At 35.1% G+C, this 16,035-nt stretch overlaps 1 protein-coding gene across 6 annotated transcripts in view; it reads right to left on the bottom strand.

Annotated features, from left to right (window-relative positions):
• The window catches only part of PIGN (phosphatidylinositol glycan anchor biosynthesis class N), a 225,864-nt gene that overhangs the window by 166,422 nt on the left and 43,407 nt on the right, over positions 1-16,035 (bottom strand). For 5 of the 6 annotated variants that reach the window (XM_027868736.1, XM_027868738.1, XM_027868740.1 and 2 more), the window contains 2 exons: positions 13,905-14,026; positions 13,048-13,146 (listed from right to left, as the gene is read on the bottom strand). In XM_027868736.1, coding sequence (XP_027724537.1) covers positions 13,048-13,146; positions 13,905-14,026 — 221 coding nt within the window. The remainder of the gene's footprint in view (positions 1-13,047; positions 13,147-13,904; positions 14,027-16,035) is intronic. The other variant, XM_027868741.1, reaches the window with a different exon arrangement.

Below are 16,035 nucleotides of genomic sequence, written 5' to 3'. Positions count from 1 at the left end.
TTCTGCAAGTGGTTTCTAAAGGGAAAATGTTCCTGTTACATTATGGCCATATAATTTTGTTGAATTGTTGGTTACCCCAGTTGCATAATACAAGCTTCAGGGCTTCTTGATGCACAAGTCAATGTTCCAGAGTTAGTGCTTACAAAGATCATACCCCTGCCTACGTGAACTACCACAAATTTTCTGCTTACAGGGAAATGAATGTCCAAGTGTTTCAGTGCCACTAAAAGACTAATTATGTGAATCTGAATTGTGATATGACTGCTTTTAGAAGGTACTTTTAAAGACTTTTCTCCTAGTAGAAAAGTTCCATAACATGCTAAAGAAATTAGAACAAAATTACATTATCCCAGTACCCTCAATGAACAAAAGGGAATTAAAAACATAGAATCAAATTTCCAACTACTATTATCAGCATCTATTAACTGTCAGAATGATTCATTAAGATATAGAATAATAAACTACATCTTCATATATTTGAAAAGGATTCTTTTTATAAATACCTAAATGGGCAATGTGAGAAATTGGGAATTTAACTAGTCATTTTTTTTTTAGGCCACTTTATCCTGTTAGGACAGGCCTTTTTCAGTAGTATGACTCTTACTGATTTTATCAGGATTTATCAGATAAATGTATTTGCATACTGTGTCTGAATATGCAAAAAAAATTTTTTTAGAAAAATGGATATTCTTTATAGCAGCTCTTTTTGCAGTGGCAAAGAATTGAAAATTGAGGAGATGTCCATCAATTGGGGAATGGTTGAACAAGTTGTGGTATATGAATGTAAATGGAATACTATTGTGCTATAAGAAATGATGAGCAGGCAGACTTCAGAAAAACCTGGAAGTACTTATATGAACTGATGTTGAGCGAAGTGCACAGAACCAGGAGAATATTGTACATAGTAACAGCCACATTATGCAATGACTAACTTTGATAGACTTATCTCTTCTTAGCAATGCAAGGACTTAAGACAACTCATGATGATAAATGCTGTCCACATCCAGAAAAAGAACTATGAAGTCTGAATGCAGATCAATTCATATTATTTGTTCTCCCTCTTTTTTTTTTTTTTTTTAGTTTCTTCTTTCTCGTGGTTTCTCCATTGGCTCTAATTCTTCTTTACAACATGACTAATGTGAAAATAGATTTAATATGAAAGTATATGTTGAATCTATATCAATTTACATGCCATCTTGGGGTGGAGGGAGGGGAGAGATGGGGAGAAAATTTGTAACTCAAAATCTTATGGAAGTTGAAAACTAAAAATAAATAAATAAATTTATGACAAAAGAAAAAAGAGAAAAGAGATGATGAGCAGTCAGACTTCAGAAAAACCTGGAAAGACTTACATGAACTGATGCTGACTAAAGTGAGCAAAACCAGGAGAACACTGTATACAGTAACAGCCACATTGTGGGAAGACTAACTTTCATAGACTTGGCTCTTCTCACCAATGCAAGGATCTAAGACAACTCCAAAAGATTCATGATGGAAAATGCTATCCACATCCACAGAAGGAACTATGGAGTCTGAATGCAGATCAAAGCATACTACTTGCTCTCTTTTTTATTGTTGTTGTTTTGTTTCTTCTTTCTCATGGTTCCTCCCACTGGTTCTAATTTTTCTTCAACATGACTATTGTGAAAATATGTTTAATATGAATGTATATGTAGAGCCTATATCAGATTGCACGCCCTTTTTGGGAGGGGGGAAGGGGAGGAGGGAGGGGGAGAAAATTTAAAACTCAAAAGCTTATGGAAATGAATGTTGAAAACTAAAAATAAATAATTTTTTTAAAAAAGAAAAAAATGGATATTCTATCTCTCTAGGTTTTGCTTGATAATGTAACAACATATCAACTTTCTTTGGAAAAATGACTTTTACTGATGACTTTTGTCACCTCACTTCCCCACCCCACCCATTCTTTTGTAATGAGCAAAAATATTCAATGCAGAGACTATGCCTGATAAACATACACAGTATTCTGTCTTGATAGTCTTCCACCTCTCTGTCTACAGGAAAAAAAGGATGATTCACTCTCTGTTCTCCAGAAATAAAAATGGCTTTTCAGATTCTTGAGCTTGACTTCCTTTAAGCAATCTATTCATTTACATTTTTGTAGTCACTGAGTATATCATTCTCCTAGTTCTGCTTACTTTGTTCTGTGTCACTTCATTTTAATTTTTGCATGCCTCTGACATCCTTTTCGTCATCATTCTTGCTGCACAATAATATTACATTCATAAACCATGTTTTTTTTTAATCCATTCCTCAATCAATGGGTACTCACCTTGTTTGAAGGTCTTATCATGACAAAAAGTATTGCTATGAGTATGACAACAAACTTTCAATTGCTCCTCCTAATACAGAAACATGGTTGAGGCCAATCTGATGCTTTAAAAATAAGAAAAATCTTGTTCTCATTTCACTATAGAGTACCTTCCTAAATTATTTTCACATTAGCCTAAGAAAAACTAAGTCTGCGGTATTTGAGCAGTGGGCACACGCAAAAAAAGAAAATTGTAGGCAAAAAAGAAACTACACAGAGGGGGCTATTAAAAGTGTGCTGGCACCAATATATTGCTGGTGGAGCTGTTAAGTAGCTCATTGTTTCTGGAAAATAGTTTGGAGTTATATACAGAGAAAAGTCACTAGACATCATATCCCTTTGACCAAGCAATCCTACTAATGGACAGATATCCTAAGGAGGTGATAGAAATAAAAGCCTCATATGTACCAAAATAATCAAAGCAGCATTCTTTCTGATAGGAAAAAAACAAAACAAAACAAAACAGGAAACAAAGTGGCTGTCCATAGACTGGGAAAAAGCTAAAAAAAATATTAGAAAACATGTGAAGCATATTAGAAATTCAGAGAAACATAGAAAAATTTGTATAAATTGATAGAGCGAAGAACACCCAAGAACACAACAGAAACGGCTATGATAATGTAAATGAAGACAAAACCAAAAGGCAGTTGAATTCTGATTAATTGAAATGATCAAAGTTAGTCCTAGAGAATAGATATGAAACAGGCTTCCCTCTTCTCACTAGAGAGCTATCAGACTGGGGTGTAGAATATCACCTTCTCTATAAGTTGCAATTACTTGGTCAGTCATTTTTGATTAACTGTTTTTCTTTGTTGAATAGCAAGAGTAGGAAACATTGGGAAATAACTATGGTGTAGAAAAATAAAAGATATTAATAATACTTACAAAAATAAAATCAGGCTTTTAAAAATCAGAGGATGCCTTTCCTTTCCTTCCTCTCCCACCCCCCCAAATAAACAAACGAGTGAATGAATGAATGAAGTAGGTGCCCTGAGTAACAAAGAAAAGATTTTCTGGGATGGAAAATTCGAAATAAGACAACAAACTATATGTGCTCACTTTACCAAGCAGCAGTTCATACAAGTCATACAAGTTTCTCTGAATTCAACCCTTTTAACATTTCTTACAGCATATTAACATTCCATTACATTCATATTCCATAATGTGCGATGCTATTCCCCAATCAGTGGGCATCCACTGTGTTTATACTGCTTTGTAAAAAAAAAAAAAAAAGAAAAAAAAGTATTTCTGTACATACGGGTCCATTTCCTCTGATTTTGACCTCTTTGAGGTATATCCCCAATAGTAGTATCATTGGTCAGAGGGATATACAATTTAGTGACTTTATGCTACAGGTCCAAATTGCTTTCCAGCATGGTTGGAATAATTCCCAAATCCACCAACACTGCCTGTTCCCCCACTTACCCTTCAATAACTGTCATTTTCCTTTGTCATTTTTGCCAATTTGGTAGAAATAAGATCAAATCACATAGTTGTATTACTTTGTGTTTTTCTTATTAGTGGTGATTTAGAAGAGCTTTTCACATGCTTGGTAAAAGCTTGCTTTTCTTCTTTGAAAACCTCCTGTTCAGATCTTTTGATCATTTATCCATTGGGGAATATTTTGTTCTTTGTTATATTTCTATCACTTCAATATATGACTTGGGTATCAGACTTTTATCAGAGAAATTTGCTGCAAAAGATGTTTTCCCGATAAACTATTTCCCTCATAATTTTAACTGTTTTGATGGGGGGGAAGGGGAAATTGTTTTAATTTTGTGCAATTAAAATTGTCTCTCTTACCTTTCATAACAACTCTAGTCCTCATTTGGTCAAGAACTCTCTCCTATCCATAACTGTAAGAGGTTTCTCCTTCCCTTCTCCTCTGATTTGCTTATGATATCCTTGGATATTTTGGGCTTTATTGTAGTATATGTTGTGAGATGGATAAATTATATGTCAATAATCAGGAACTGATTATAATATCAAATAATACAAAATGCATGCTCTACTATGTTCATGTGCTACATGCTCTATGAAGTGTCTTCATGCACTTTGCAGAGTCTTTTAAAAGTCCATCTATAATTGTAAACTTTAGGAACTTAAGTGATGAGTAGTTTAGACATCACTCATTTTGAGAAACAGAAGGCATTTTCAGGGTCTTCGAGTCACATCTTATCACATATAGTTATATTTTAGAGCTGAAGGGGACTTCAGAGATCATCTGGTTCAATTCACTTTACAGTTGAAGAAATTAAGGCCCAAGTCTCTCTAAGAGACTTGCCCATGATCTCACAAGGAATAAGAAGAGCCAGGATATAAAACTAGGTGCTCTGCATGACAAATGTGGTGCCTTTTCCACTATGGAGGTCCCCTCTGTTAGTACTGAGACTTATACCTTGTTAATGGATTTCTCAGAAGCCCAGGGTTTCCCCTCCAAGGGAAGCAATAATATAGGTACTAAGTGTCTCTTCTAACTCTTAAGAATTTGAATAGCTAAAGGAATGATGGAAAAAGCAGCAATTCAAATAAAATTTTAAGATTTACTATTGCCCAGAGCCAAAATATGTTTGCTTGGATGACCATTTAAATTTTTTTATTGTTGCTTTTTGTTTTTACAACATTCATCATTTTCCCTTAAGCCAACCCCAACCAGTGAACCCTCCTGTGCAATAAAAAAAAATATGTCAGGAAAACCAACAAACATAGTGACTATGAATGATAGAATATACCATATTTGACTCTGTACTGAGATGGAAGTATATTTAATAATCAGTTCTTTGGGACTGAATTAAGTCATGATAAAGAGTTCAACCACCTTTTAATAATGCTTTCATTCACTGTTGGAGTCTTTGTGCACACTGTTTACCTGGTTCGACATCAGTTCCCATAAGCCTTCACATGTTCTCTAAGTCTTCATACTCTTCATAGTTTACAGAATTTCTAGTACATTTATATACCACAATGTGTCCAGTCATTACCTATCAATGTGCACACACTTTTTTTCCATATTCTCACACCACAAAAGTGCTGATATAAATATTCTAGTATGTGTGCAACCCTTCTTTCTGTTGTTGAATCCTTGGGGCATAAGCTCAGGCATTGGATTGCTATATAGTTTAGTGACTTTTCTTGCCTAATTACAAAATGTTCTAGGAAGGCTGCACCAATTCACAGCTACACCAAGACAGTATTTGTATGCCTGTCTTTCAGTAGCCCCTCCAATACTGAATATTTCCATCTTTTACTGTTTTCGCTACTTGGATGGATGTAACATAAAATGTTATGGATGCTTTAATTTGTAATATTTCAAAATTGATGATTTAAAGCACTGTTTCATAAGACTGTTGATAGTTTGCGACTCTTCTTTTGAAAACTTTCAATCATTTGCTGAGAACTTCCTCTTGTCCCTTCGTCTTCATCTCATATTAGTAAGGTACTTTTTTCCACTTTCTCCTCCTTCATCTGTTTCACATGAAGAAGTGGGTCTTATTCTGACCAAGGCAAACTCTATGGGCACATGTGATCCCATTCCATTCTGTCTTCTCCAGCATATTGTTTGCTCTATCATCCTCATTCTCATTTATTTTCAATCTTTCCCTATCTACTAGTTGTTTCCCTACTGCCTACAAATATGCCCATGTCTCTCCAATCCTAAAATCCTCCCTTGATCCATCCATCCCTGCTATCATCCTATCTTTTTTTCCCTTTTCTAGTAAAACTCTTTGAGAAACTTGCCTACAATCAATATTTCTACTTCTTTTCCTCTTACTCCCTTCTTAACTCTCTACAATCTAACATCTGACCTTATCATTCAACTGAAACTACCTCAGTTATCTCTTAATTACCAAATCCAATGACCTTTTCTCAATCCTCATCATTTTTGACCTTTCTACAGCCTTTGACACTGTTGGTCACTCTCTTCTCCTTGATAACATCCTCTGTCTAGGATTCCTTGACACTACTCTCTCCTGGTTCTCCCTCCTGTCTGATGGAATCATTAGTCTCCTTTGCTGGATCTTCATACAGGTCATACTTGTTATTTGTGGGTGTCCCCTGAATTCTGTACTGGATTCTCTTCCTTTCTCCTCTAAACAATTTCACTTGTTGATCTCAACAGCTCTCATTCAACTATCATCTCTATGAAGATGATTTTCAGATGTGTTTGTCAAGCCTTAACATCTCTTCCCTAACCTCCAGGCTCATATCTCCAACTGCTTCCTATCTCCAACTGGATGTTCCATTGACATCTTACATGTAACATTTCAAAAACTGAATTATCTTTCCTCCCAAAAACCTATTTCTCTTCCTAACTTCGCTGTTCCTGTCCTGTATTATTCTCTGAGCAACCTAGCTGGGCTAGCAACCTCGATATAACTCTTAACTCTTCATTCTCTTTCATGCCTCCCTCATATCCATCCAGTTTCTAAGTCCTATTGTTTGTACTTTTTTGTAATATCTCTCACACAAACCTGCTTTTCTTTTCTTTTCTTTTCTCTTTTTTTTTGCTAGGCAATGGGGTTAAGTGACTTGCCCAGAGTCACACAGCTAGTAAGTGTTATGTCTGAGGAAGGATTTGAACTCAGGTCCTCCTGAATCCAGGGCTGGTGCTCCATCCACAGAGCCACCTAGCCGCCCCTCACAACTGCTTTTCTCCTCTGGCACTGCCAGCACCTTGACACAGGCCTCAGCATCTCACACCTAGACTATGGTAATAGATGGCGGCTTGGTGCTTTTGTCCCAACTCTCTTCCCACTCCAGTTCATCCTCCATGCGACCGTCAAACTGATCTTCCCGAAGCACAAGTCTGTGTCAATCCCCCTGTGCAATCAATTCCACGGCTCCATATTCTCTCCAGGTTCAAATATGAAATCCTTTGACCTTTTAAAGTACTATGTAAACTGATCCTTTCTTACCTTTCCATGAATCATGTACTTTGGCTACTTATCTATTGAGTTTGAGACTCATTGCTTGGCAAAAATCTTAATAATTCTTTAAAGTTTGTGAAACACTTTAAAAGACATTAACAAAGTCAAAATGGGTTCATGATTTAGATATAAAGGCTGATACTATAAGCAAACTGGAAGAGCAAGGAATAGTTTACCTATCAGATTTATGGAGAACAGAAGAATTCATGACCAAACAGGAGATAGAGAACATTATGAAATACAAAATGGATAACTTTGATTACATTAAATTGAAAAGGTTTTGCACAAACAAAGCCAATGCAACCAAAATTAGAAGGAAAGTAGGAAATTGGGAAAGAATTTTTACAACCAGTGTCTCTGATAAGGGCCTCATTTCTAAAATATATAGAGAATTAAGTCAAATTTATAAGAATATAAGTCACTCCCCAATTGATAAATAGTCAAAGGATATGAACAGGCAGTTCTCAGATGAAGAAATTAAAGATATCTAGAGTCATATGAAAAAATGCTCTAAATCATTATTGATTAGAGAAATGCAAATCAAAACAACTCTGAGGTACCACATCACACCTATCAGATTGGCCAACATGACAAAATAGGAAAATGATAAATGTTGGGGAAGATGTGGGAAAATTGGAACACTAATGCATTGTTGGTGGAGCTGTGAAATGATCCAACCATTTTGGAGAGCAATTTGGAAATATGCCCAAAGGGCTATAAAAATGTGCATACCCTTTGACCCAGCAATAGCACTTCTAGGGCTATATCCCAAAGACATCATACAAATGGGAAAAGAACCCATATGTACAAAAATATTTAGAGCAGCTCTTTTTGTGATGGCAAGGATTGGAATTTGAGAGGATACCCATCAATTGGGGAATGGTTGAACAAGCTGTGGTATACGAATGTAATGGAATACTATTGTGCTATAAGAAATGATGAACAGGCTGACTTCAGAAAAACCCAGAAAAACTTGTATAGTCTGATGCTGAGTGAAGTGAGCAGAACCAGGAGAACGTTGTACACAGTAACAGCCACGTTGTGCAATGACTAATATTGATAAACTTAACCGTTCCTGGCAATACAAGGATCTAAGACATCTCCAAAGGCCTCATGATGGAAAATGCTATCCACATTCAAAGAAAGAACTCTGGAGTTTGGATGCAGATTGAAGCATACTATTTGCTATTTTTTCCTTCTGTTGTGTTGGTTCCTCCTATTGGTTCTAATTCTTACTTACAACATCACTAATGTGAAAATACATTTAATAGGAATGTATATGTATAGCCTATATCAGATTGCGCACTATCTTGGGGAAGGAGGTGGGGAGGGAGGGGGAGGAAAATTTAAAACTCAAAGGCTTATGGAAGTGATTGTTGAGAATTCAAAATAAATTAATTTTTTTAAAAAAGACATTAACTTATATGATCCTCACAACAACCCTGAATGGTAGGTACTATTATTATGCTCATTTTACAGAGTCAGAAGCTCAGTTGAAAGAGGTGAAGAGATTTCACATAGCTAGTAAGTGTCAATAGCTGGATTTGAACCCAGATCTGCCTGACCTAAAGTCTGGCACACCAACCACAATGCCATGTTTCCTCTACAAGAAATGTAGCAGTGTTCCAGGGATTGAATATGGGTTATCTGGGAGATGGGTAGATTGAAATGATGACAAGAGGAAATGAAACCTTAGGGAAAAAAAAACAAGAACTTTAGCTACTATTAAGAAATAATACTAGGTTCCAGAAGAAACAGGACTGCAGTACAGCAATACTCTGCACAAGGTCTGTACAAGAACCTATAAGGGACAGTTTTCTGGAGAGAGGTTTACCCAAAGGAATGCCCCATATAAAGAGACAGATTTTAAAACTTCATCTTACTTAGCCTGGTGATCTTCAAGGTGGTCATATGTTGTGACCATGGACAATAGTTGTAACACACTAAAGATTATTATACTTTACCCATGAAAATAAAAAAACAGGAAAAGAAAGAAAAAGCATAATACATGCTTTAGCAGAAATATTCTCTATATAACATTGTGGACAATTGGCCATCAAGATTTTACCCAAAGAACCATTCTCTAGGTGGGGAACTAACTACTTTATGAATGTGGAAGCCTATAGCACCAAGGCCTGTTTTCTGTTGAAAAAATTAAGAATTAGTGTTGTAAGAGTACCCTTAACCTAGTCTCCCTTGGTTATTGGTCTCCTTTGAATGAATGTCCAGATTACAATTTGGGAGTGACCTAAATACCTAGAGAATTTAGAATTCTTGACCAGATATTCCCAAGGACATTTATACTATTGTTCTTTTCAAGTTAAATATTTCAAATAAAGTACTTAAAACTACACTGTGTACTTCTGGGTTTTTTTTTTGTTGATATGGATTTTTTTATCTTGATTTCATAATTATAAATATGAATTAGAAGTTTCTTTAGGCAGAGTTCTCTGATTAGCAAGGCAAAATCTGTTGGCCAGAAACTCTTCTCCAAGGAAACTGTTTATAAAATAATCTGTCTCTGACAGATTTTAGCTAAATTCGGAACAAAGATGATTTTTCTTTCACATGAGGAGGGCCATTCTATTTTTGGAAGTTGTGAAATTTTTCCTCATATTTAGTCAAAATCTGTCTCTTTATAACTTCCTTCTAGCAGTCCCAAAACTGCCCTCTGAGATCAACCAGATCATGTCTGATTTGTCTTCTACATAGCAGGGTTTTTTTCTTTGTAATTATATTTACATATGTTATAGGACAGAATTAAAGTAATTATTAGGAATTTAGTTGATAATGTGTGAGAGATACCCCATAAGTAGAAAGAAAAATACTCTGGGTCCTTACCTAAACAATGAATTAAAATTGGAACCTAGGGGTCCAGACAGAATGTTGAAGATAGGCAGAAAAAAATAATAAGATTTCTGTAGAAGTTGAAGACCAGGAGACTGCTACTTTCTCCTATGGAAAGGAGGGAAGGGAAAGAGAAGGAACTTAGATAAGGAATGAGTAAGGAAGAAGTAGAAGGACAGTCCAGGAGTGTGCTGGAGCTAGCTCATACCAGCTCATGAAGAATTTACACCCCAAACATCTGTAAAATGAATATTAAAATTTTTAGCAGAGACATTTTAGAAATATGTTAACCATTACAAATAGGCTTGATTGTTTTATTGATTGTCCAGACTTAAGACTTAAGAAAGTTATGGAAAAAATGTTAATAATGCAGATCGAACTTAAAAGTGTATCATGTTCATCAACATTCACCAGCACACCTCTGGAGGATACAAATTTCCCAGGTAGTTAAAGAGACAGGGATATAGGCTGGGAATAGATTGGCTTCAGATGGCTACATGAAGGTATCTGAAAGGTATCTACTTTCCATGAGAGTTAAATCAATTTTCAATTAATGAGTAAGTCTCCTAAATTAGACAAAATGTGATCTATCTGTTCTATGTACTTACACTTGCTGATTAATTACATGTCGTTTTTACCCATATAAATCTTTATGCCTATAGGAGAACCCCTTTGAACCTTACTAGCCTGATCTTTGGACAAAAGACATCCCCAAGTCTGTAGTTGAAGGCTTTGCCAGAACATAAGCTCTCCTGAGACAGCCTTCAAGAGACCAGGGTCACTTAACACAAGAAAATGAGGTACTAGAGAAATCCCTAAGAGAGGTTGTCAACATATAGGTAAAAAATTCTGCCTTATGTCCCACAAAACCTAGCAGTAAAATTGTTCTGCATATTGGCCTTTCCCTCAACTTATAAGTGGGAAATATTTCACACTCTGATTGGTAGAGAGTGAGTAAACCTACTAGATAGTTGCTAAACAAGCTCTGGGCTCCAGCAAATCACAAGGGCCATAGCTAAAGGGATGGTGACAGTACTCCAACTCAGCACCGGGGAAAGAAAAGAAAGCAAGATTCTACTTGCCTGGAATCTGTCTTACTCTCAGTCTAATAAATCTCAAAGATATAATTTTTAGCTTTCTCCAAACTCAGTAATATTTAGGTCTTAATTACCTGACTTTTTATCTTTACTTTGTATAACTCTATCTCACTTAAATCCAATTCATGCACAAATCAAGGCATCACCTTGTGATTTCATTGATCCTCTTAGAAAACAAACATTGAACAACTTTTCCCTCTTCAGAAGAACAAAGAGAATACAAGAGAATTATAAGTATCCAAGATTGGATCTTTAGAATTAACATGGAAGATGTAAAGGAAGGAAGTTTGGCAGTACTAGACCTCAAGTTATATTATAAGGCAGGAAATATCAAAACTACCTAATACTGGCTAAGAAATAGAGGGATAGATCAGTGAAACAGAGTAGATACACAACACACAGTAGTAAAAGATTATAGCAACCTTGTGTCTGACAAATGTAAAGATTTAAGTTTTGGAGATAAGAATTCATTATTTGATAAAAATTGTTGAGAAAGCTGGAAAGCAGTTTGGAAAAAACTGGGCATTGATCAACATCTTAAACCATGTACCATGATAAGGTCAAAATGAATACATGACCTAGATATAAAGGGAGACATCATAAGTAAATTAGAAGAACATGGAACATATTACTTATTGGACTCATGGATAGGAGAATAATTTATGAATAATAAACAACATATAGAAAGCATTGTGAGGTGGGAAATGGATAATTTTGATTATATTAAATTGGAAAGTTCTTATACAAATAAAACCAATGACGCCAAGATCAGAAGGAAAGCAGAAAATGGGGGGGGGGTGGAATTCATAAACAGTCTCTTAGATAAAGCTCTCATTTCTCAAATATGTAAAGAACTTTGTCAAATTTGTAAGAATATGAGTCATTACCCAACTGATAAATGGTCAAAGGATCTAAAAATGCAGTTTTTCAATGAAGAAATCAAAACTACATATGGTAATATGAAAAAATGCTCTCAATCATTATCAATGAGAAAAATGCAAATTAATACAACTTCAAGATATCATCTTACACCTTTCAGATTGCTTAAAATGATAGATGCCCTTCAACTGGGGAATGGCTAAACAAGTTGTAGCATTTGATTGTGATGGAATACTACTGTGCTGTAAGAAATGATGAGCTGGTTGATTTTACAAAACTAGAGAACAACTTAGACCTATGAAGGAAGATACTATCTGTCTCCAGAGAAAGAACTCATAATTAGAAGTATGTTCAATATGGTTTTATGTATATGTACATATGTAAGTGTATATATGTATGTATATAGGTAAATATACGTGTGTGTGTGTGTGTATTCATGTTTAATTGTAGGTTTCTCTAGGGCAAGGTGGAGAGAGAAGGAGGGAGGAAAAAAAATAAAAAGCACATAGCTGAGAACAAAAGAAAACTTAGAAGGAAGTACAGAAAAGCTGGGTGGCAATGAAAATAATAATATTAAGTACATAGTTTTTCAAAAAAAAGTGAACAATCTGAAATGGAAATTTATGGTTTTATATTGAATTCTCTCTTTATGTTCTACTGTGTACATGGAAATGTTCTCTTTTCTCGTTTTGTATTTAAGTTCAAAATGAATTTAAAAAAATTTTTTAAAAAGAATTAATATAGAGCCTAACAATAGGTTTGTCTATGAAATGGAAAATTCAATTCAAGAAATACTTATTAATCACCTACTATACACAAAGCACTGTACTATGCACCCAGAGGCAATGACGAATGAGTTCTAGTATTCAAGGAGCTTCCAAATTTAAATATATGAATTAAAACAAGTATTACATTGTTTATTTCCCTCTGAAATAAACACTAAATTACAGTAAATGGCTCTTACCTTTAGCAAACATAGGTAAAATATCTGGGCTCCCCCAGCTCCAAGTATATTTGCTTTCGTTGAAAAGAGAATCAAATTCCACAGGATTCTCCTTCCACCCTACAAGCAATTATAATTTAAAAAAAAAAGACAACAGTGAACAACACAGACACATATCTCAAGTAAACTCTATTATAAGTTATAGCAAGGACTGTTAGGGGTAGGAAGTAAAAGGAAACATAAAAGCTCTTTTAGCTTTCATTAATACACAGAATCACTTCCGAAGACTTGAAGGAAAGAACTAAGACAATGCAGCATTGAAAATTTGTATATAATGAGAGCTAAAACTTTTTAGCAGAGATGTTTTAGAAATGTGCTAATCATAGTGACATTGTTTTTCTAGAAGGAAAAAGGCAAAAATTAGTGATTTATATGTTTCTGGGAATGGATCAAGTTAAAAACAAAATAATGAGATTTTACACCAAGAAATTCTTTAGAAATGAATTTCATTTATTTCTGTTTTATGAAATTACTGTGATCACTACAATATGCAATCATGATATAAAGGACTAGAAAATGTCTTCTGAGAACCAACTTAGTTAAATTAGGGGCACTTTTCTCCAGAAGATTGATCTTTAGGTAGTCATTTCTTTTTGGTTATAGCAACATATGAACCTATCTCCTAAATGATGCAAGAGTTGCAATATGCATGTGTGGAGGAAATTCCCACAATGATGAAATCGCAAATCTTTTAAAATATTTGAGCATGAATTCCAAAACTAATGTTTAACTTTGGGGTTTACCACAATATTCAACAAATATTCTTTGAGTTCAATTTGAAAGAGTTAAATTTTTAAAAATTGTTTGAAGAGATATACCTTTAGCAACTGCACTGACATCTTCATAAAAACCAGCTATCAGTGCCACGTGTCCTGGCCTGGATTCAGTGGGTACACGAGTATGAGAAATACCCCAGCTACCTTTATGCATTATTATATTCCTAAAATAATAGTAAATGTATTATTAAAAGTATTACATATAGAAAAAAACAAGTTGATTTAATCTTTTGGGTATTTAGAAAATGTTAAATTTTTGGCATCCTGGGCCATTTCCAGTTCTCCTGATCTATATCTGGCCATTGGACCCAGATGGCTCTGGAGGAGAAGATGAGGCTGATGACTTTGCACAGTCCTCTCTCACTTAAGTCTAATTCACTTGCATGGCATGGCATCACCTCCCTGATGTCATGGTCCTCTTCAAGAACAAAGGACAAAAAGCAACCTATGAGCAAGCAATTTTTAAAAAGTCAATGCATAATCATTTAAATAATCTATTCTTCTAAATAATTTCAGGCTTCTCAAGCTTACCTTCTAAGTGTTCACCTTCCTGATTGTACCTTAAGCTCATTTATAACTGTTTATTGGAATTTGAGACAATGAGTATAACCAAAATGTGGATCTCCTGCCTATAAATCCTGTGTTCTTTCAAATAAAACTTAATCCTTCCCAACTTTTAGCCAACATAGTAGCAGCCCACCAGGGATTACTACAGTGTTTTAAAAAACTTAAATAACTCCAAGATACATGGAATGAGAATAGTTCTTCTTGCAATAAGGGTGACGGCAACCTTCTTGTGAATTTTCAAAGGATGGTTAAGAGACTTACCCAAAGTCACAAAGCTAGTAAGCATATGATAAAAAAGATAAAATTTAGAGCAAGACTTAAAGAAATATAAACACTGTTAACCAAAAAAAAAAAAATCATAGTTCCATGAGACATGGAAAAACATGCAACAAAAATAACAAACAGAATATTTAAGTTATTTTATAAACCAATATTGCTGTAGAGAAACTGGAGTATCTGTTTAAAAACTATTCTGAGAATTTTTTTTTAATTTAAAAGAAAAGGAAAAAAAGTACAACATTTTAAAGAAGCTGGCTCAGTAGGTAGTTAGAGCCTATTGGAGTAGTTAATAATTTTAAGGAAGTTATGAAAATTAACTTTTAAATATGCTTGAGTTTTAAAAGCCAAGAGAGAAGTTGGATTAGTCAATAAGAAAGATTTGCAAAGAAGCAATCTACTACTAATTGGAAAAAGAACAACCACTACAAAAGTATCTCTTAAAGCAAAATAAAACCAGAGATAGATTAACCAAGGATGATAGCTTAATGAGGAAGGCACATGAGTATTGTTGCCCTGAAGCCAACTTAACCTATCTTCTTGAGTTGCCATACTGGACCCAGAATATGCAGGAAGCCCTGAACTAGTCAAGGATAAAGCCCTCCAGAGCTGACATAATTTGTTATTTTCACCCCTAGCTAAACTCCCTGTGTGCCCTTGAGGGTTGAACCTGCTACAAGACAGGCGCCAGTCAGTCTGCACCAGACTGAGAAACTATTTGTATAGATGGGACCCTGGTAGATAAGCAGACCAGTTCCCAAGGGAAATGAATGCTGCTTTTGCCAATTTACTCACTCATGTTCCCCCTGCCTTTTTTCACAATTTTCCTCTCCTTTCGGAGGGGATTAATCCTTTCCCCACCCTACTGCTCCCTTCCTCCTCCCATGCTACTCCCAGTTAGGAGGGAATTGCCCCCCCCACCTTCCCACCCTTACTGAGACTCATAAATATGCAAGGCTTCTGTCTGAAATGTCAACTCCTTAGTACTTGGCATAGAGTTCCACATGCATGTTCATTTCTCTTATAATAAATGCAGTTGCAACACATGTCCCATGGAATTGAGAATTTTTTTGGGGGGGGGGTTAAGAGTGTTTATACTTCTTTAAGTCTTACTTTAAATTTTATCTTTTTTCATCATATGCTTACTAGCTCTGTGACCTTGGGTGAGTCCCTTAACCTCTGTTTGCTTCAGTTTTCTCTACAGTAAAATGGGGATAATAACAGTACCTACTTCCCAGAGTTCTTGCAAGAACCAAAATGAGATAATATTTACAAATCACTTAGCACAAGCACAAAGTAGGTATTCTATAAGTGTTATTATTATTATTAA

The sequence above is a fragment of the Vombatus ursinus genome, unplaced genomic scaffold (genome assembly GCF_900497805.2).
Source record: "Vombatus ursinus unplaced genomic scaffold, bare-nosed wombat genome assembly UNPS02014791.1, whole genome shotgun sequence".
NCBI classification, from domain to species: Eukaryota; Metazoa; Chordata; class Mammalia; order Diprotodontia; family Vombatidae; genus Vombatus; species Vombatus ursinus.
This window is presented reverse-complemented; position numbering and strand designations above follow the sequence as displayed.